The following is a 21,952-nucleotide window of genomic DNA, read 5'->3' on the forward strand; positions in this document are numbered from 1 at the left end:
CTAGTCAGTGTGAGCAAATACTGTTGGGCGTGCGGTCGCACACACGCTTTTCCATGTGCGTCCATGCACATTCACACACGCTGACATTACACGGATGACTTTGCAGCGCTGACATCCCATAATCACCACGCGCGCGCGTCGCCATGTCAGCAGCGGCAGAGCCCGAGACGAGCCCCTTATCGGCTAACCCACATGTCAAATGAATTAGTCCGTTCGGATCCCCCGCGCGGCGAGCTTCTCTTTGCGAGCGCAGGGATCGGGTGACGGAGGGCGGGTCTAATGATGGCCAGTGCCGAGCGTGACGCGCGTCCGAATGGGGGACCGGGCCGCAGCGCGCCACACACACACACACACACACACATACACACACACACACACACACACACACACACTTACACACACACACACACACACACACACACGGCTCAGAGCTCAGGGCTCAGTTAGCGGGGAGGCGCGTTGTTATCAGTCACGGGCCAGGTGCAGGACCTGCAGCCGCCACTGCTGAGAGTGCAGCACACAAAGTTTGGAGAGAGAGAGCGAGAGAAAGAGAGAGATAGAGAGAGGGAGGGAGAGAAAGAGAGAAAGAGAGAGATAGAGAGAGGGAGGGAGAGAAAGAGAGAGATAGAGAGAGGGAGGGAGAGAGGGACAGAAGGAGAGTCAGTGGAGAGGAGAGAGAGTTAGAGGGTGCAGGGGAGAAGAAGGATAACCTTTGTGTGTGTATGTGTGTGTGTGTGTGTGTGTGTGTGTATCTATGTGTTGAGGGTCATTAGTGTGTGTGTTGTCAGGACTAGGTGAGCTGGTGGGGCTGGTGTGTGTGTGTGTGGTGTTTGTGTGTGGAGCCGTGTGTGGCATGATGAAGCACAGCGCAGTGCTGTGGGGGAGCTACTGTACACGCTGCTCTGTGTGCATGTACTACTGATGCGTCTCTCTCTCTCTGTGTGTGTGTGTGTGTGTGTGTGTGTGTGTGTGTGTGTGTGTGCTGTTGTCTCTGGCTGGCTCTCTCACAGGGTGCAGTTCCGCGGAGAGTTGCTGGAGCAGCGCAGAGAGGACAAGGAGGCGCAGGCTCTGCAGAGACGCAAGGAGGAGGAGGACAGGGAGGAGCGGCTGCAAGCCCTCCGCAACCAGGTCGCTTTTTCTGCTGCTTACTCACTCATTCACTCGTTCACTCATTCACTCACTCACTCACTCACTCACAATCACTCACTCACTCACTTACTCACAATCACTCACTCATTTACTCACAAATCACTCACTCACTCACAATCACTCACACACTCACTCACTTACTCACAATCACTCACTCATTTACTCACAAATCACTCACTCACTCACTCACTCACTTACTCACAATCACTCACTCACTCATTCACAAATTCACTCTCACTTACTCACTCACAATCAGTAACCCACTCCAATCACTAACTCAGAATCATTAACTCACTCACAATCACTGACCCACTCACTCACTCACTCACTCACTAACCCACTCACTCACAATCATTAACTCACTCACAATCATTAACTCACTCACAATCACTTACTCACAATCACTTACTCACAATCTTTAACTAACTAGCTCACTCACTCACTCACTCACTCAGTTTCGCGATGATGATCTAATCATGCTCATTCACATACATACATAAAATACATAGGCACACACACACACACACACACACACACACACACAGAGAGAGCCTTTCATTCTCATTATCCACCCGTCTCTCCCTTTGCCTATTTCCTTCAGTCATGTGGGCAGCTTACGTCAGTCTCTCTCCTCACCTTGACTGCTCTGTCTGTTCCTCCATTAGAAGTCAGTCGTTTTATCTGTCCCGTCATCAGATTGCCTCTGTCATTTAAAGCACTGCTCTAGAATAGTCGCATTCCACCAATGTCGACTCAGGTGCTGCGTTCATTTCATAGCACTACCGCCCCCTGCTGGGCGTGTGTGGTAGTGTTGCTGGCATGTTTCTATACTCATTTCCTTGAAACAAAACTTTTTAATTAGCACCATGCTTAAGCCTCTTTAGAAAATGTCTTCTACTTTCTCTCTCTCTCTCTCTCTCTCTCTCTCCCTCCCCCCCCTCTCTCTGTCTCTCCCTCTCTCACTCTCTGTAGGTGGCTGTAGTGGCTGATGCTGACCCAGAGAGGATGATGGGAGATACAAAGGCTTCAAAGGGGCGACAGCAACCAGCAGAGGAGGAGTTTGTGCTTCAAAGACCCCTCTATCACCTGAACACTTACACGGATACACAGGTGATGAACACACACACACACACACACACACACACACACACACACACGTGCACACACATGGATGCGCACAAGTTCAAAGACATAGTCAAGTTCAGGGGCGTGCACATCCGACACCCCTCCTTGACATCTGCTTGATAAACAATCATCTGTGTGTAAACAGTCATCTCTGTGCACATGTCCAAGTAAACAGTTTTGAGAGACCTCCTACACAACATGACGAAGGCCCCCACAACAATGTTTGAGCAGGGAGGGACAAGCGTCAGCATCAAACAGGAATCCTTTACTTATCTACCCTCAAGGCCAAACAATGAGCCGGTACACATTGACTATACCTAACCAGCAGGATGTATGGGATGTTTCATAAGAGCGGGGCCGGGCTGGCTCTGCTCCATGTGGGAATGAGGGCAATGTGGCAAGTCGATGTGTACAAACATGCCCGCATCACGTAATTTATGTTGGCCTCCATGAAACTTCTATATGGTCAGTCCCCCGATGGCCCCATACATAGAGAGCTGTTCCCCTTTTGTTGTTTGGGAAATTAGCATTACATGATAAGATAACACTCCCACCAATGATCCATCCAACCAGTTAGTATATAATATATAGTCCATAAGGATGTCATAAAACCCCCTGAAACTTCTAATGGCCAAGGCTATTGTTTGTGTCCTTGTGGGTGAGGACAATCAGACACCCTACAAAAACCAGTCTTTTCACTCTCTGGAACTTTGCACAGAGGGAGGCTTCAGGGACACAGAAGAATGAAGGGCACCGTATTCTCATAGCACATGTGCATAGTTATGACCGCCGCTAGCATAGCAATCATAGAGGTTTAGTCAAAGCTTTTTTTCCCTTTTAGTAGCCTAGGCTGAGGCTCTGTAATGGGAGGTATCTTTGGCTGACGTGTTCAGAACTGCACACAAGTTTACTTGTAGGATCACTATGACATCCTCTGAATGCATGCTGAGTTTCGTGGAATTTCGTTCATGGGGGGGCCATACGATAAATTCATTTATGTGTACATTTAGTGACTGTACACTAATCGACCTGCAGATGGTGGTGTTGAGGGAAGGGTTGTCGGATGAAGTTGAAATGTGTACACACACACACACACACACACACACACACACACACACACACACTGTGTCAGCAAATATATACAGAAGCAAATACACACATGCACACACTCATCATGATTCATTTTTGCGGAGAGAATGTGCAGGACTGGGTGGTGGTCATATTTTGTACCACTCTTTAGTTAAACTAAACAATTAATTAAATGGGAAACCTACATAAAAATGATGCCACAATATGATATGACATGAATTGTGTTTATAGTGTGGAAAGTCTTCACGGATACCACATGAGCTCTGTTCAGTGATAGCCATCCTGGACTACAAGTTCTAATCTAAAGTAATAGGCGGCGTGGGCCGTAGCCAGTGCCTGACAGGAGATAGTGTATGAACTGTGTGCTGCTTACTCAGACTAACGTATCGATCACTGTGAGTGGGGGAGAGGAGAGGAGAGGAGAGGAGAGGAGAATAGAAGAGAAGAGTGGAGTGGAACAGAGAGCGGGTAGATTGACTGTGTCTGCTTCACCCATGCAGATTGTGTCTGATCCCAGAGTGAGGATCGAACAGGCCCTCCGCCAGGCAGGCCTGCACCGCACGCCCTACGCCCAGGAGCTCCTGTCCACCGTCCAGCCCCCGAGACCGCCAAGACGGGACACGCAGTCCACAGCCTTCAAATCCTGACAGCAGTACCCACCCACACGTACTGTACACGCACAGACGTACACAGACCACCACATGCGCCGGCCCTGCCCTGCCCTGCCCTGCACACACAAACACGCTCATAAACGCACCGACATAAACACACGCACACGTTCACACGCACACATAAACACACAGATCACAATCTGAATGTTCTCTGCCGCAACCCCCGCGATGACCTCAGTTCTGAAACATCTAGACGACTGACTCGTTAATTATTAAACTAAGAACATGACTGTGAGCATTTCTCAACAAACCGGCTCCTTGGGTGGAACTGTCTAGAAATAATTGAACAAAAGATATAACCGAATTGTTATTGAATCAGTAGAGAGAGATAAAATAAGATTGCAGGCAATTTTCAGCCCACGAGTATTCTCATGGGTAGAACCCTCCAGAAATGATGCTGCGGCAGTATTTCAGAGTTGTTATCAGAACAAATAAAATATTGATTCTGTGTGAAAGAGTTTAAAGTGATCTTCTTAAATGAGTATGCCCTCGTATCTCTTGGGGACTTTTACTGTTGGGGAAAGTTCCGCGGTCACAGCGCTCTTTAACAGTAACTCATGGGGCTCTTTTCTGTTTGGCTTGGCAAGGGACACTGCAGCCATAAAAACCTGACTAGGCGTGCGACTTCTAGGTACTTGTGAGTAAACAGGAGTGCACTCAGCTTCTATTAAGTCTGATCTCCAGAGCACTGGTGAGGAGGGAGGAGGGGGGGGGGGGGTGCAGAGAGGAAGACCAGCCCACGCAGGTGTGTGTTATGTGGGGGTCTTTTATTTACTGAAGTGCTTGCAGCTCCAGTAAAACCCATTAACCTGCTCACGGTGCGTGCTGGGTTTTTTCTCTCTCGGCAGGAGAGAGCACTTGACAGCGCTGACTCAAAGCCACGAGCACATCCTCCGATTAATAATCAGGGAGCTGCGCACAAGTCAGCTCTTTGCTCCCATTTCCCAACCATGTGAAATCCAAAGTGTTGTCACTGGGCCTGCAACGGGACCCAAGGTCGTTTAGTCATGTAACAGATTTCTCATCTCATCTCCGTGTATTCGTATCCGCTCCGTCTTTTTGCCTCTTGCTCGCTATAGAGATAATTGGGGGGGGGGGGGGGGGGGATATTTAACATGAAATGTACCCTAGAAAAGAAAATTGGGCAATAAAAGCTGGGTGATGTCATTGACTGTTCAGCCGAGCTTGGGTTTGAATCGTCTGCTAAATGATCCAATGGGGGAACGTAATGAGCCCCTGATGAGGCCAGGGCTGATTCCAGGGTAATGGAGGGTCAGGAGATGAGCCCTGTGCAGCTGGAATAGCAGGAGCAAATAGACCTACTGCATATAGACTCTACTGAATGCTGCGAGCTATTTTCAGACTCATCTCCTCCAGATTTGAGTTTAGAACTCCTGAAATATACTTGCTAGCTGCAAGTGCAGGACCTAATGAGGATGGTTTCATTAAGCATTCTCATGGCACTTTTCATGAATACTTAAATCTGTTACATTAACACTATGAGATGTACTCCAAAATTGTGAAACCGCATCTTTGGCAAAGCACTGTAACCATAATCATTTGAAATACTGTATATGTTGAGAATAAATATTTTGTTCTTGAGGGTTTTTGTTAAAAGGACAAAAAAATCTAGTCTTGGTGGGGTTAAACATTTCCATGGCTACAAACACCGTATCCATGGTAATGATCGCTCAAACGGCAGAGCAAAAGAGCAGACACGGAGCCTCAGCAGGCAATAAATGCCACTGGTTCCTGCGTGATCTGGCAAACAACACGCACGGGTCTAATGTATAGGGGATTTAGTTGACCACTATAATGAATGTTTGTATACAGCACTTGACAAAGTTGCTCCTATGAAGACGCGCACTGTTTCATTTGTGCACTCCGCTCCTTGGTTTACGCCAGAACTTCGGCATATGAAATCCTTGGGCCGACGCTTGGAGCGGCTGTCAAAAAAGACTGGTCTTACTGTGCATAAAGACATGTACTCTGAACACGTACATGAGTATAAAAATGCTCTCTGTGCTGCAAAAAGATCATACTATGCAAAGATAATCAGTCAAGGAAACACCAGGACCCTCTTTTCCACTGTTACTGGTCTTCTTAAGCCACCTGATAACATCACCCATCAAGAACTCTCTGATGAACGCTGCTCAGCCTTCTTGAACTTTTTTAATACCAAAATTGAGGCAATCCATCAGCAATTAGAATGTTCAATTAATCAGCTGAACCATCCATACTCACAGTGCACCCTGGGCTCATCTTACAACAATGAACTCTGTGAATTCAGTCTCCCTACTGAAAGTGCCATCTGTGGCCTCATCAAAAAGTGCAATTCCTCCACCTGTCAGCTGGACCCTCTTCCAACAAGCCTGGTTAAGAGTTGCCTGCCATCTATTGCTCCGATGATTACATCAATTCTGACCACCTCTCTTCTCTCTGGCACTGTACCATCTGCCTTTAAAACAGCTATTGTCAGACCAACGCTGAAAAAACCTGGATTGGATTCTAACAACTTCAACAACTACAGGCCTATATCTAACTTGCCCTTTCTCTCCAAAGTGCTTGAGAAAATAGTGGCGACTCAACTCCAGGATCACCTGAAGGACAATGATCTCTTTGAGCCATTCCAATCTGGATTTCGTCCTATGCACAGTACTGAAACGGCCATGGTCAAGATTACTAATGATCTCCTCTGTGCAGCTGATGATGGACTTATTTCCATTCTGATTCTCCTTGATCTCAGTGCAGCCTTTGATACCATCTCTCACCATGTTCTACTGGAACGTTTAGCTAATATCGGAGTGCGTGGCAGTGCTCACCAGTGGTTCACCTCCTATCTCTCTGGTAGGACACAGTGCGTACAAATGATGAGCTGCAAGTCTGAGAGTACTGCTGTGACAAGAGGGGTGCCCCAGGGATCTGTGTTGGGCCCTCTGTTGTTCATTATCTACCTTCTTCCACTTGGCACTATCCTCAGGAAACATGATGTTCAATTTCACTGCTATGCTGATGACACCCAGCTTTACTTTTCAGTGAAACCTACTGCCACCCTTCCGCCAGCTGCACTTACTGCCTGCCTCCATGACATCAACGTGTGGATGACACAAAATTACCTGAAGCTGAATAGCAGTAAGACTGAGTTGCTACTGGTTGGCTCCAAATCAGCTCTTACTAAGATGGAACCTATCACCATCTGTGTAGATGGCAGCACCATCCCTTGTTCCAAACAGGTCAAGAGCCTTGGTGTCATACTGGACAATACCATCTCGTTCAATGCACACATTAACACCATATCAAGAAATGCCTTTTTCCATCTAAGGAACATTGCACGGCTCCGCCCAGCACTCACCCAGCAGAGTGCAGAAGTCCTAGTCAATGCGTATGTGACTTCCCGCCTGGACTACTGCAACTCAATCTTGTCTGGAATTCCAAATAAGCTACTTCACCGGCTCCAACTCATCCAGAACTCTGCAGCGCGGATTATAACATGCTCCAAATCCACCAGCCATATAACACCATCGCTCATGCAGCTGCACTGGCTTCCAGTTGCCTTCAGAATAAATTTCAAGGTCCTGCTCCTGGCATACAAGTCCCTAAACAACAGCGCCCCTACCTACCTCACTGACCTACTGGAAGTGTACACTCCTGCCCGCCCTCTGAGATCCTCCTCAGCAGGCCTGCTACGTGTCCCTGATGTGAACCTCTGCACTCTGGGAGAGAGGGCTTTCAGCTACATTGCCCCCAAGCTATGGAATTCATTGCCAGACTACATCAGACACTCTGACTCAATCACTGTCTTTAAAAGTAGACTGAAAACATTTTTCTTCAAAAAAGCTTATGGACTGGCTAACTGACTTTAACATTTAACATTTTTCTTTTCTTTTTATTTCTATGTGATGATTTTGCAACCCTGTAAAGTGACCTTGGGTGTCTTGAAAGGCGCTTTAAATAAAATGTATTATTATTATTATTATTATTAATGTATTTCCCACTGTGCCACACGCGCCACAGCGGGGGTACGGAGAGCACCCCTGGGCGAACACGAGCTGGCAGGGTTCCCAGGCAGCTCCCGCACACGTCTCCTTCTGAGCCTGACACTCCCGAAGAGTAGGCCTACTTGTGAAATGAATTGGCTTTAATATATCGATTTCATTTTCTTCATTATGGTTTTATGTAATCACGTCTGCTTTTATCTACGCAGTCGGAGACATGGTTCCTACGTTATTCTTTTTTAAGCACAATTTCAAGGAGATTCTCCTTAAACAAGCTTTTTGGTCAAAATCACACTCTTATGTTTATTTAAAAGGTTTTAAAACAAGTCAAGGCCTCCTGGTGTTTACATGTGAAGACAAATAGCTTAATCGCGTGCTGTAAAATACACCTTCTTATCAGTGCAATTATCAGTGTTTTCAGGCAATAGTTAACAGAACATTCTTGCACTTTCCAGTAACTCATATTTCACCTCTTAAGAGACCTTGAATTTGTTTTTTCCCCCAGTTTCATGTCTTCCAGCCCAATGAATAAGCATTGCATGGAAGGCCTTATGCAAAAGTTAGTAGAAATGCATCTCTTTTTAACCTTGCTGCATAAAGATAAATAATTAACTTTAATAAACACACATACACACACAAACACACACACACAAATATACTATAGCCAGACCTTACATTTGTCTCCTGTCTGTTGTCTTCCAGTCTGAGTATTTCATGGAAGTTATCCATTTTTAATCTTACTGCGCAAAAATAATCAAATTTACATTTAACACACACTCTCTCTCACACACACAGACATACTATACGACACAAGGATATGGTTTTATCAAGGTTTGTATTTAAAAAGTATCAAGTAAAAACATCATATAAATGTACACATTGAAATTATACATCAAATAATGGAAACATATTTGCAACATATACAACTAGGTAACTAGATACTCCTAATATACACATAACATACACATTTTGGATAACTGATACATTTGTTGGTTTGTGTGATTCCAATACACTTACAGACACAATGTTGTTTATGTAGATATATATGGTGACTTGTTAATGTCACCACATGACCTATAGCCCACGAGAGTCCTAAACCCTCTACAACAAACATTGCAACCATACTCTATACCAAAGGGCAAAAAAGGAATGATGGAAAACTAATTATGTGATTAAACAGATACATTGTTTGCAATTCAGTGTCTAAAGTACCACTTTGAAAGTCCCTTTTCCAAGTGAAGAAGTGCCATGGATCAAAGTGAGGTAAAGAATGAGGCCCCCACATGTACGTCTACGTACGGGACACCACTCCCTTCCTTCTAACAGTATATTGAATCAGCATCATTTTAAATAACTATGAACACTTTTGTACATATACACAGATCAGACTCGTGGCCTGGGTGGGCAGCGCTTAGATCAGGCCTGCAGGCCCAGGCGCTTCTTGATGAACTGGGCGACTAGGCACTGGGGCCTCTGCTGGTACTCCACCAGCACCTCGTGGGGCGTGGAGATCTGGTCTCCGTCGAAGCGGTTCAGCAGGGTCACACACACCACAGCAGCTGCAGAAAAACAACAAGACTTCATTAGGGGGTGAGCTGGTAAAAGGTTGCTACTGGTAACACGCTCATTATTTGTTCATCTATAGTTTCAGTCGGCATGTCAGCTATATGGGCTTGCTCGTAAGTGACCTTGGTCACCTTGCTGAATGTATAATGTATGAGTGTGATGAGTGTAGTACCTTTGAGGTTGCACACACGACACATGGCGGCGAACACAGTGGACTCCATCTCGATGTTCCTGACGCCAGCATCGTAGGCTTTCCTCAGGTACTCCAGCTTCTCCTCGGTGGAGAAGGAGCACAGAGCTCCGTCCAGCCGGCCCTGACCTGAGCGGGGGGAGAGGACACACGTCACCGGTCAGTCACCACCACCCCTCTGGTGTCGACGTTTCAAGTGCCAAAAGCAGGCGGTCATTACAAATCAATACCTTCGTAGAAATCGTAGGTGCACATGGTGTTCCCGATGACGGTGGGCAGATCGGGCATCTCCCTGGAGTACTGCAGCAGCTCGTCTGCCAGATCCGCGTCCAGCTCCGTGCTCCTGACAATCACCTTCCCCAGGACCACCTGGTCAAACTGGGGCCTGAAGAAGCTGTCCACGGCTTTGTCTGTGACCACCACTGTGCCTGGGGCCAGACCTTTCAGGAGAGAAAAACGCATAGTGTTGGTGCCTGTTCAACTTAGAGACTACACATACAATATTATAATCACAAATACCATAATATACCAACTATTTGGGACCTTTCCAGTAGATTTACACCACTGCAATTTACCAACTACATTTTAGTGTTGACAACATAATGTTCCCCAAAAGTGTATGTCTCCTTGAGATGCCGAAGATAAAGTCTGCTTAACGAACCAGGTCTGGCACTTGCCAGGCCACTTAAAGATCAGGAAGCAGATGCGGGTGTGTGTCAGAACCTACCAACTCCTCCTGAGGTGCCGATGCGGAAGATGTTGACGTCACGGCAGCTTGCGTGATGGAGCAGCTTGATGAGCTCGTGAAGCATGATGGAGATGGAGGGCACTCCCATGCCATGCTAAACAGAGAGCGGGGAGAACTATTAGCATTCAGTGGCATTCAATGTAAACTATGGGATGCTTCAGATAAGTAAGGGAAAGGGTGCAGTTCTAGCTCCTCACTGGTCTTATGGTAGAACATGTAATGTCATATAGTTTGTTATGCAATGTGTCCACACTGAAACAGCAATGACTCTCTGACCTGAGCTTGTGCAAACCTAGGTCTATATGGGGGAAATGGCTGTGTTGTGTAACTTACGCTGATAGACAACACTGGCCCGACTTTATACATGGAGTAGCGGTCTGTCCCTTCACAGATATCAGTGATCTCATCCGTGTTCCCAGGCAAGCCCAGCTCCTGGTGCATGAACTTAGCGAAAGCTCTCATGCGATTTGCACTTCCTCCAACACACACAAACTACAGGGAGTGCACAAGAGAGAATACAAATCAGACAAGTCTTCAGTTTTGGGTTAAGTCCAGATAGATACAGGCTGTGATGGGCTTGGTCTCATGAGCTATTCTCACAAACCTTGACATCCCCAAACATCTCAGGCAGGTTGTGGGTCTTGGTTCCCAGGTTGAAATGGTACAGGATGTCTTCCTCCATTAAGTCCAAGTGGGGATTCTTCACATGAACCTGTGGTCTGTGAGAGCAATAACAAGAGTTTAGTCATTAGATGAGATTTGCGTGAATTTATATATTAATGTGCCTCTTTCCATTACATAGCAAGTAACGTAATTACAGTGCTCTTCCTACAGATGTACAAAGTCCCATGAGTTTTCTAGCTGGTAAATTAAAGACTTGTTTCTTCATTATACACAATTAACTCACTTGATATATTCCTCCTGCTCCGTTCCCATGCAATTGAGTAAAATGGGCGCCATGGTTAGTTTTCTGTGCTGTGAAACAAACACATAAATTCATTCACACTCTAAAGTAAGAAATGTGAAATCTGAGAATTTTAGAACTTCAACTTAACATTGAACCTACCTTGGAAATGAGAGGATAAATGTTGCTTGATGCCGTAGACAGGTAGTCAAAGTGAGTTATTTCTCCAAGTTATCGTTCACCAAGTTTCTTAAGAGTTCTTGCCACTTCTGTAGCTGAGGGAAATAAAAAGATCTGTCTCTGACTCGGGGGTTGATATAGAGTTGAACCGGCGACCCCCCCTCGCTGGAGTGATTGGTTGCATGGGGAGGTGTTCTGGTGTCGTATCCTGTGACTCTCACTTCCCCTGCCCCCACGGTCAACTCCCCTTAGACACATCAGCTCTCGAGGCTGACAGAATGTCACAGCAAACAAACTGCTCTTCTTAATCTTTCAAAACAGTGCCACGAGGGACGCGCTATATGCTCTCTATGTGTTATAAAAAGATACAGTACTGAAAGTATGCTGTTATTGTTAATGAGTATGATGTCACTTTGTGCTGTGACAACTCCCCAATAACTCAGATTATGTGTCAATATCAAAAAAAGTACACACTTACGCAACGTGACAGGATATGACTTTCATTGTGAATAGTTGGTCATGTCATGTAGGAAATGTTTGCCAGTAGGATGTACAAATATTGGCATGCAATTCAAGATTGCTATTAACATATTGCATGTTTGAGAAATGTGGAGTATCAATTGTTTCATTGTTTTTATTCACAGGGGGGGGGGGGGGGGTCTTCTCTTTTCAGGCCATGTGACACACATAGACTATGCTCAGATGCCAATAACAACGACATGATTACGTAAGTACGTACCTGTGTACTTACGTAATTATGAGTGTGACTTGGGGTCAAATGTCTCCAAATCTACATCTGAATCATTTATGGACAAGTGTGACTTCCTTATTTACATGAGAACTTTTGGTTACACAGAACAGAGTAGTAGGGTAAAATATGACAAAATCTCTCCAAGTTTAGATGTACAGTACCATAAAATTGAAGAGATGTTTCAGGTACCAAGTGCATAATGTTACACAGGGAAAACAAGTCTACAATTTAACATTATGTGATATTATTTCTATATTGCTTCTCAGACCCCTAGCAAAACAAAATACCACACCAAACTAAAAATAAAAGATCAGTACTTCTGGATTTTCAATGTGATTTTAATAGCACATAACCTCTTGACTTGACTTGTAGTGTACACCTAGGAGCATTGAGCTCGCCAAGAGCCCATACATATTAAGAGCACGCATACACAGCCTTAATCCTATGTCCGAGAAGTTGGGAGTTTATATGCCTTGCTCAAGGGCACCTCAGTTCACCCACTATAACTGCACTATGTGTGGTTTACCAGATCAGGTAGTAAGTTTACCAGATCTGTAGTTCGATGGAATGAGACATTAGAAACTACAAATTTGACTTGCTTCAATGTCACAATACATCATACTTTCATAAAATCATGCAACATACTCTACCTTGTCTGTGGAAATCATTATTTGCTGAATAAATAAATAGTGTGCGCGCAAAAGTGCTTTAGTGTTGCTTAAAGGACACCATAGTCGTTTGGCGACAGCTACATACATTTGTGTCATCTGCATAGCTATGATATGAAATGAAATTATTTTGGATGATTTGTCCAGGTGGGAGATTATAGTGGTTGAATAATAGTAAATAGTTGTAATAACAATAGTTGAATAATAGTATTGCATGCTTCCTTGGTTAATACAGTAAGCCATGGCTCAAGAGAGGATGAAGTATTGTCCCAGCATTGCGCTCTAATCTAATTTAGTCGATACTGCACTATATTGTCCTATCTATGCACCATCTGTCTGTACCTTGTGTATCACATTACACTTCTGGTTAGACGCAAACTGCATTTCTTTGTGCTTGGGACAATTGTATGATGATAAAGTTGAATCTAATGTAAAAATGTCTTTATTTCACTGAGATCAACTGACCTCTGCACTCCCTTTCTCTGTCCGTTATTTAACCTTTTAGCATACCATTTTCCAGTGTGTGGTTGATTACAAGCAATTGTTTTGGACAACAGTGAGTGACGCTATTGTACTTTAACAACGTATGTCTCGATATTGGTGGGCAGAATTTTCAGCATTGTTGAATATTGTTATATTGTCATATGCTGTTGACACTGAGAATTGTATTTTGATGAAAAATTGCATTGAGTGCTGTGTTGTGACTATTATCATAAATGCTTTTTTTGTGTGTTCATAGAGTTCTGGAAACAAAAATATCATACCGATTTACAGTATACAGTAATTTTACCCAATAAACATTGAGTTATTGTGATTGCCGTATACTTCAGCTTTACCTTATCTGATTCACTAAAGAAAGAAATCCAAGTATTCAAGTATGAATCAGCAAATGAAAGTCTCTAGATCAGTACATTTGGATTTTCAATGTGATTTTAATAGCACAACATATGACTTCAAAAAATACCACACAATGAAATATAAAACACACACACACACACACACACGCACACACGCACAAGAAGCACACATTCCTTTAGAGTTGGCATCATTTCCCTCACATGTGCTGAGCCTATCCTCAGCGGTCAGAGGGAGAGGTCTGCCATATTGAAGAGTGAGCTCCTCTGTGCGTCCACGGGACTGCTACTCTGGGGACTTCCACGGAGCTGCGCGGCTTCTCTGAGCAGATGTCGCACCTGCAGCACACAAACACGCCCTTCATTAGGCCCTGTCCATCAGCACAGTGGTGTCTGGTGGCAGGGCGAGATCTGCAAATAGGTCAGCTCTCTCTAGATGCCATGTGTTAGGACCAAGGTCTGCTCACCTGTCAGCTTGGTAGTCCCAGTCAGAGTTTACAGTTTCCTCCAGAGGGAGTGGTCAACTTACAACCTCTACTGCATCTCTAGAATTCATAGGCGGACATCACCTTGAGAAGGTCTGGTATGATGGTTTATGTGTTTTGGGTGGACATCTAAGAGGCAAGCATGTTGATTTGTGTTTTTTTGAGTGGACATCTAAGATGCCAGCATGGTGATTTGTGTTTTTTTTGAGTGGACATCTAAAGTAGGGTTCAGACCAAAGATACCCGACGAGACGAGCCGCGACGTTCTAAAACCTTACAACTGCGACTAAACATGTTGAATGCTCTGCGACGGCTTGAAACTACGTGCAACTTCTAATTCACACCGCTGCAACTCGGTCTCGTCGTGTCGGAAATCTTTGGTGTGAATTGGGATTAAGATGCAAGCATGGTGATTAGTATGTCATGGAGTGGACAGGTCACATAAACTGGACTGGTGTGGCATGGACGAAACACTTACTGTGTGCAGGGACTCTTGCAGGGACTCTTGCGGGACTCCTGTCCTCCTCTAGGTAACCAAAGCTCAAGAGTTTGGACATGCTCACGGGGGATGGGTTCTTGTTTAAAGCCCTGCAGACACACAGACACACAAGGTTTGATTCTCAACAGCAGGAGATATGGGACCAAAGAAAAGACAAAAGGACATTCAACTTTCCACCTGCTCACCCCCTTATTTGATTTTCATCAAGGTTCCTGCTGAGAAGGTCACCCTTCAAAAAGCACTGCAGTCAGTGGCACATTTGCAATGTCACCCGACACTCAGCTGAAACAGTGCCGTAAATGTGTAAACTGAAAGATGGATGGGCTGTCTAGTCATTTCTATCCCCAGAAAAAAAGAAAGAAAGAAAAAAAAAAAACCTTTGGAGAATTATTACTCTTGTTTGACAGAGCATGTCACCCAGTAAGCGATTAGAACAGGGGGCTCGGCATGTGCCAGAGACACCTCATGCCCGAAACAGATCCTGTTTGCTCCCGTATGTACATATTTCAGAGGTCACTGTGTATCCGCAAGTCCAACCGTGGTATCTGCCGATTACATTCTTCACTAAAAGAGCCAAATTAAACAACGGAGCAGGCCTGTCCCCTTCCCCCTACTTTGCCGTTAGTGTGCTCTGGTTACTGATGTACTGTCCTGTCCTGCCGGGCGCTTGCGTATGCACCGCTTGTTTATGCAGAAATGGCTGCTCTTTGATCACTGTCTGCTGGCAGTTAGGGCCATAATATTCCCGAACACAGACCTTGAATGAATATATCCACACAACAACAAAGGTATGAAGCAAGTGAGAGCTATGTGCTGCAATAAAGACACACCCCATCTCTGTGAGTGTTTTTCGCTAATTTTCACAGAGCATAAATACATTTGTGTGGTTAAGGTTTATGGCTCCCTTGATAATTACTACACGTGATGGAGACAGGGGAACATTCAGGCCAGAGAGGACCAGGATCTCCAGGAAACTGGATTATTCTTGGATAAGATATTACAGGCTCCTCCTGTGATGTGATTTATGGTAGACAACATGGCAATAGTCATCTTTCCAGCAGTATACAGTACACAGTATACATTGAACATTACGTTCTCATAGCTCCATCTGGCACTGTTGTGACTGTGGCACTGTGCCCACAACACCTGAGACTATACACAGCAAACAAATACCGCATGTACAGCCCTGTGCTCTGTGTTTGCAGTTCAGAGGTTATTTGAACTCAACTACAATCCAAACTTGAGCAACCACCCTTTCTGATAACTTTGGCTTTCAGTTTCCCTCCATATCAGGGAAAGGTTACATATGACAGTGAGCTATTTTAGCACATAGTACACGTTCAACATGACTGGTTGCAATCACCTGACACTCAAAAAAGCAGAATGTTTTTCCACCTCAATCTGTCACATTTTCATGACAGCCGCTTTACTAACAGACTTTGCCCGTGACACTATCGTGACATACTGTATGATATTTCACACTATCAGCTTGGTTCAGTTATAATAAATACAAAACAATACTTTTGTAGTTCTCTACTGTATGAGCCTAAGCACTAAACCAAATTCCAGGCAATGTTCCACCCTTAATCCTGCGTCGGAGCAGTTGGGAGTTAGGTGCCTTGCTCAAAGTGCACCTCATCCATGGATGTGAATGTTGATGTGATGCTGTTCAATCACCCATATTTTCCCTTTCAGTCAAGGCGTAACTTCGCACTTCTGCTTTTTGTGTTTCAGTTTGCATTTCATGCTTCCTTGGTCAACACAGTAAGTTTCAATACAGTAAGCCATGGCTCAAGAAAGGATGACTGTGCATGGCAAACTAGCATTGTCCGAGCAACCTAGCTGTAACTTATCTGACTTTTTTCACTAAGGAAGAAAACCATATACAGTATAAGTCCACTTTACTGACCATTTGGTCTTAATAAGATCAGCTGACATATTAATTAACACTGTCCAATTGAATAACAGTTTGATTATGTTTCATTACTAAAGATAAGCCTTCTTTCTTTAATTTCATGCAAGAGCAACTATTACACTTTTGAGGCCTGTTGCTTTGTTATTTTAGGTCGGCACCTTATCTTGGCTGTTTAATCCCTGGGTCTCCATTCTACATAATTAAAGGCCTATTTTAAAATATAATAACACCATCAGCAAGCCACATGAGAACTAGCATACCAGACATGTTGCATTGGCTGCTAATCTTTGTTTTTTAGAATTTTACATACTGCCTGTTTTGCTTATGAGCAAGCTTACATAAAATCAATTTGAAATTTGACATAGAAACACTATTTATGACATACTATGCATTTTTTTTGGCAGGATAGGCCCATTATATAAAAGGAGAGCAGCGCACACCTATTTTTTGCGAGGTGCTCGAAAAACTTGACAAAGGCTTCCAAGCCGAAACGTTGTTTATTAAACTTTTGGCATCAGAACAAGAGTGTGCGGTTTCCTCCATCCTCTTTAAAGGATAGGCCCATTAATCACATTCTACAGAAAAGGTAGCCCAGAGGTGTCATGAATGTTGGAATTTGGACCAATAGGCCTGTTTGCCAAAATGCTCAAAATAATGTTTTCAAGTACTAGATTTCTCTCTTTGTTTGGTTTGAGAGTAGGTGATTTGTGAGCCCCTGAGTGATCGGACATGACAGTACCCATTTTTGCAATGGCAAAAACAAAGAGAGGCAAAAAAGTGCCTGAGAATGCATGCCTGTTGGTAAATGTCAGATTTGCTGCTTTACTAAAGATACTGAGAGACCAGACTATGACCAGAGAAAAGATTGGTTGACACTATAAGCGAATAGTAATTCTATGATTTATGTAAATATTCCTTATGATACCTTGACATGAATTATGATAAATCCAAAAAAAATTCACAAAGTGTCAATTCTAAACCATTCAGAAAACAAAGCCCAAATGTGAAATTCAAGACTGCCATCTTGTGGAGATATGGTGTTAATGCCAAAATAAAATAACTCACTGTTTTCTGAACTTATTGGCCTGGTTTTTTGGCGATATGGTCAACTTCTTCAGTTTGCTTGCTGAATCATCAATGCCAGGAGTCTGAGAAGGGGGGAAAAAACACGTTTCACTTTTCAGGAGCAGTGTATACACTTTGAAAGGGTAAAAAAATGTCATTTTGACATAGTGTAACAGGGCTCAAAATTAGCACCAGCCACCAGCCAAATGCTGGTAAATTTTGAAGTTGGCTGGTAGATTTCAGACAGAAAATACGTATTTCCTATTGAATGGCTGGTGGATTTCACCAGTTCATCTGTCTCTGCCTGGTAGATATTCACATTTCAAAAAGTTAATTTTGACCCCTGTAGTGTAAATTTGACATACACAACAGGAGTTATGCAGTGTAGGATATCCCTTGCTATGAATATTTTGACTGCATATTTACCCATCTACACATCAGTAAATGTTTACCACTGCTTTACACAAGCAGTGTTCAACAACAGGATGAAAATGTATATGGGTCTGAATTAAGGCTGCACAAATTGAAAATGTATATGGGTCTGAATTAAGGCTGCACAAATTGTACTTCCTGTGCACTGGGCATGTTCATCGATCAGGAAAGGCACAAATTAAGGAGACATTTGAAATATTGAACTGAATCAATTCATTGTTTAAAAAATCATACTGCCAATTGCAATATCTGTCAAAAAAAAAATTGCAATCAGATATTGACCCCAAATCTTGCAGCCCTAGACTGAATCATTGCTGAAGTAAACAAATTGAAAACATTTTAGCCTATACGACTCAAGATCATTAAAAAACACACTGATTCAAAATGTATACAGAATATTTTAAGTCAAACTTTTCTTTTCACACAAGTCACCTCTTCAGTAGTAACACTATCAGCCTCTCGCTCCCAAGCGGACTTATTATCACTCCCAAAAGGAATATCTAGCGGTTGTATGGACTTCCTTGCACTTTTCTGGAACTCCTGATGTACCAAGAACCTTGGACTGGTTCTTTTGGTCAGGCTGCAAGTAGAGAAACTGTGACAAGAGTCCCTTTGGCCCAGAATGATGGCATCAGTGCAGTTGCCCTTTCAGACCCTTTCACATGCCGTCAAAACAAGAAATAACAATCTCATATACTGATAAGATCTAAACATTCTTCTGGTCAAACACTAGATACAACAATGAAACAGGTAGCCTACACTTCAGCCTTTGACTCATTAAAGACTGCAAATATATGCTGTTTGTCCCCTGTAGTGTTTGTTCCCTGTTAGTGTCAGGGGATAACAGTGCTAACTGTTGTGTTTAGATTTACCTGGATGAATCATGGACATCTGAGTCAACACAGAACCAATCGGGAGGTTTGTATGGTGCGTTTGTTTTGACGGTCATATCTGTCTCTTCATGCCACAATAATCCTGCCAAACGATCAAACACAATGTCAGTCATATTAATAAGCTAAGCAAGAAAAACACTGAGTAGGCCTAGCAAAAGTGTATCCAAAGACAAAAAAAGAACCCAACTTATCAGGTGCAAGTGCAACTTATAGGCAAAGATCCTTCATTACTATCGCTTTAACCCTCTCTGTTATAGGCCTACATTTTACATACGATAGAAGCCAATAGTAAATACCTTTGTGTCCACCTTGTTTTGCAAGTTTGACATAATTTGAATCTGTCTCGAAAACGCCCAAACGGCGGCAACTGACATTGTCATCAAAGGGGCCCTGAATGTCAAGACTAGACAGTCCAGGAATCTGTGAGGTGACTTCAGGGCCTTGGGAACTGGCATCACCTTCACGTCCGTTGCCCATTTTTGTCCCTGGAAAAGAGTAGCTCTCAGCGCTAAGAGGAAAAATAGTTGAACTTGTATTAGGTTATTTGAGATGCACAAAAGACAGCTTTACCTATATTGGTGTGAAACTATAACCTTATGCTTCACTTAATTATGTTACCTTAACGTTATAGCGATAAAGTAACGTTAACGTCAGTCCTCCCGCTCATCATCTTATCGTCATCGAGCTATAAGCTAACGTTAACGTTACTTTCACACGACCAAATAGTAGCCTATCACTTTCTCTATTTTGAAACTAGTTTCAAAGATAACAAAGGCGCAACTCTGAATCTCGCATCTCATCCTTTAGCCTACCTCTCGGCGTTTCTTGAGTATGCAGCCATGTGTCTTCCTGTAACTTTAATATACAAAAAAATGTTCTAGTGCTTCAGAGTTATCCCGCCGCTTCAGTTGCTGTTGTGTTTACACGTTACCATGGAAATGAAATTGTCGCTGGGAACAGCTGTAGACCGTACGTTCTGCTTCTCGTGTTGTATTTCCCAAACCACTTGCGACCTGCGACTTGCCCTGATGCTATGGCGTTACATTTGTGCCTCAATTATGAGCGCAGAGTGGAGCAATATTGAGCGCAGAAACATATTTTGAGCAAGCACACAAATTATATTTTGAGGAAAAATTAAACTTGAGCGCAAAGAATTTGTAATTGAGCAAACGGGAATAAATTCTGTGCTCAACAAATGTCTTCGTGAATTTGCTACGGTCAACATGTATGTGCAACAACAGCCCGCCTTTCATTCAGTTCCACTGTACGCGCTCTCATACACAGCTCCCTTTGCTCACTCTAGCTCTCTCCCTCTCCCTCAAATTAATCTCTGCGCTCGCTCAAAATCTGTAGACCGCGTTACATTTGTGCCACAATTGCCAACCAATCAGAAGCCCTAAAATTGCCACAGGCCAATCGTGGCTTAGCAACCCGTAACTACTGTAGGCAACAGGCAAGTGCCTGGCAAGCTGTCGAGTTTTTGCCATGTTAACCATAGCCTGTTGCCATTTATTTGAATGTGTGGTGTCCCCAAACACATAAAATCACTGTGAAATAAGATGTTGAACTATATAAACATGATATAGTTTGGAGCATGTATGTTTCTAACTATAGCTTAAACTGTATGCTTCTTTTGCCTTCCGCCTGTTTCATTCGTAGGTTACTACTGTTTATGGGAGGAACCAACGAAACACGAAACAGCACGTACATTCGAATTTTGTTTAAATAACTGTGTTGCAACGTTAACGTTAAATATTCATGCCTGCAATATGCACTCTTAGCTTAGCTTTCCCTGCTGTAGGCTAGCTTAAATATTGATCCTCTTTTGTAAGTCTTTGGATAAAAGTACGTAGACAGTGACCGTAGATGAGAGAAGGCTTTAAAAAAAAGTCCACTTTCACAATTTTCCCGCGGGGAAGGCTTCTTGTCGACTGAAGAGCTACTCTGATTGGTCAGGTTGCCCGTCAATCAAATTCGGGTTAATCTTCTGATTGGTTGGCAATTATCTACAGATTTTGAGCGAGCGCAGAGATGAATTTGAGCGAGCGCAGAGATGAACTTGAGCGAGAGGGAGAGAGCTAGAGCGAGCAAAGGGAGCTGTGTATGAGAGCGCGTAGGCTACAGTGAAACTGAATGAAAGGGGGGCTGTTGTTGCACATACATGTTGACCGTAGCGAACGCACAAAGACATTTGTTGAGCACAGAATTGATTCCCGTTTGCTCAATTACAAATTCTTTGTGCTCAAATTTAATTTCTCCTCAAAATATAATTTGTGTGCTTGCTCAAAATATGTTTCTGCGCTCAATATTGCTCCACTCTGCGCTCATAATTGAGGCACAAATGTAACGCCATATGATGCCAGCGGATGAATTGGTTCACGCCAGGTGCTGAAATGTCATCTTCCCAGTTGACTGAGAACTAGTTCATCCTAGCCTCATTTGAATACCCTTGTGGTGGTCTAGATCAACTGAAAGCAATACTAATTATTTACTTAATTAAATTATTGTAGGCTATGTAGCTAGGTCTACAAACATTAAAAAACGTACAACGCCAGAATTGCTCCTTCTCTTCTAATGGTAGGCCAATATAATCATATGTGTAAGGATTTATCTTAGCTGCCTTTTCGGCTGATTGTAATGGTGGCCTTTGATAGCAGTGTGTGTGTGTGTGTGTGTGTGTGTGTGTGTGTGTGTGTGTGTGTGTGTGTGTGTGTGTGTGTGTGTGTGTGTGTGTGTGTGTGTGTGTAGGCCTACGTGATAGGCCTACATTCCA

General features: G+C 43.6%; 3 protein-coding genes across 4 annotated transcripts in view; 1 reads left to right on the forward strand and 2 right to left on the reverse strand.

The window, feature by feature from the left end:
• Positions 1-4,454, forward strand: part of LOC134078245 (coiled-coil domain-containing protein 148-like) — a 35,863-nt gene extending 31,409 nt beyond the window's left edge. The window contains exons 13-15 of the mRNA XM_062534029.1: positions 1,011-1,128; positions 2,122-2,259; positions 3,864-4,454. Coding sequence (XP_062390013.1) covers positions 1,011-1,128; positions 2,122-2,259; positions 3,864-4,010 — 403 coding nt within the window. The 3' untranslated portion in view covers positions 4,011-4,454. The remainder of the gene's footprint in view (positions 1-1,010; positions 1,129-2,121; positions 2,260-3,863) is intronic.
• Positions 4,455-8,847: 4,393 nt separating this feature from the next.
• upp2 (uridine phosphorylase 2) lies at positions 8,848-12,202 on the reverse strand. Its single transcript, XM_062534031.1, has 9 exons — positions 12,096-12,202; positions 11,600-11,712; positions 11,441-11,508; positions 11,138-11,252; positions 10,867-11,025; positions 10,513-10,627; positions 10,016-10,225; positions 9,768-9,914; positions 8,848-9,588 (listed from the first exon to the last, which is right to left on the reverse strand). The coding sequence occupies exons 3-9, from the start codon at positions 11,491-11,493 to the stop codon at positions 9,446-9,448; spliced, it is 942 nt and encodes a 313-aa protein (XP_062390015.1). The 5' UTR covers positions 11,494-11,508; positions 11,600-11,712; positions 12,096-12,202; the 3' UTR covers positions 8,848-9,445.
• A 1,746-nt stretch (positions 12,203-13,948) lies between these two features.
• Positions 13,949-20,105, reverse strand: LOC134077759 (uncharacterized protein C7orf57-like). 2 transcript variants are annotated; one of them, XM_062533400.1, is made up of 7 exons: positions 19,992-20,105; positions 19,476-19,687; positions 19,159-19,261; positions 18,719-18,866; positions 17,855-17,937; positions 14,854-14,963; positions 13,949-14,229 (listed from the first exon to the last, which is right to left on the reverse strand). In XM_062533400.1, the coding sequence occupies exons 1-7, from the start codon at positions 20,018-20,020 to the stop codon at positions 14,177-14,179; spliced, it is 738 nt and encodes a 245-aa protein (XP_062389384.1). In that variant the 5' UTR covers positions 20,021-20,105; the 3' UTR covers positions 13,949-14,176. The 2 variants fall into 2 exon arrangements, with proteins under 2 accessions (XP_062389384.1, XP_062389383.1); XM_062533399.1 differs by having other exon boundaries at positions 18,719-18,881.
• Between the last annotated feature and the right edge of the window lie 1,847 nt (positions 20,106-21,952).

This window comes from Sardina pilchardus, chromosome 4 (assembly GCF_963854185.1).
Source record: "Sardina pilchardus chromosome 4, fSarPil1.1, whole genome shotgun sequence".
NCBI lineage: Eukaryota > Metazoa > Chordata > Actinopteri > Clupeiformes > Clupeidae > Sardina > Sardina pilchardus.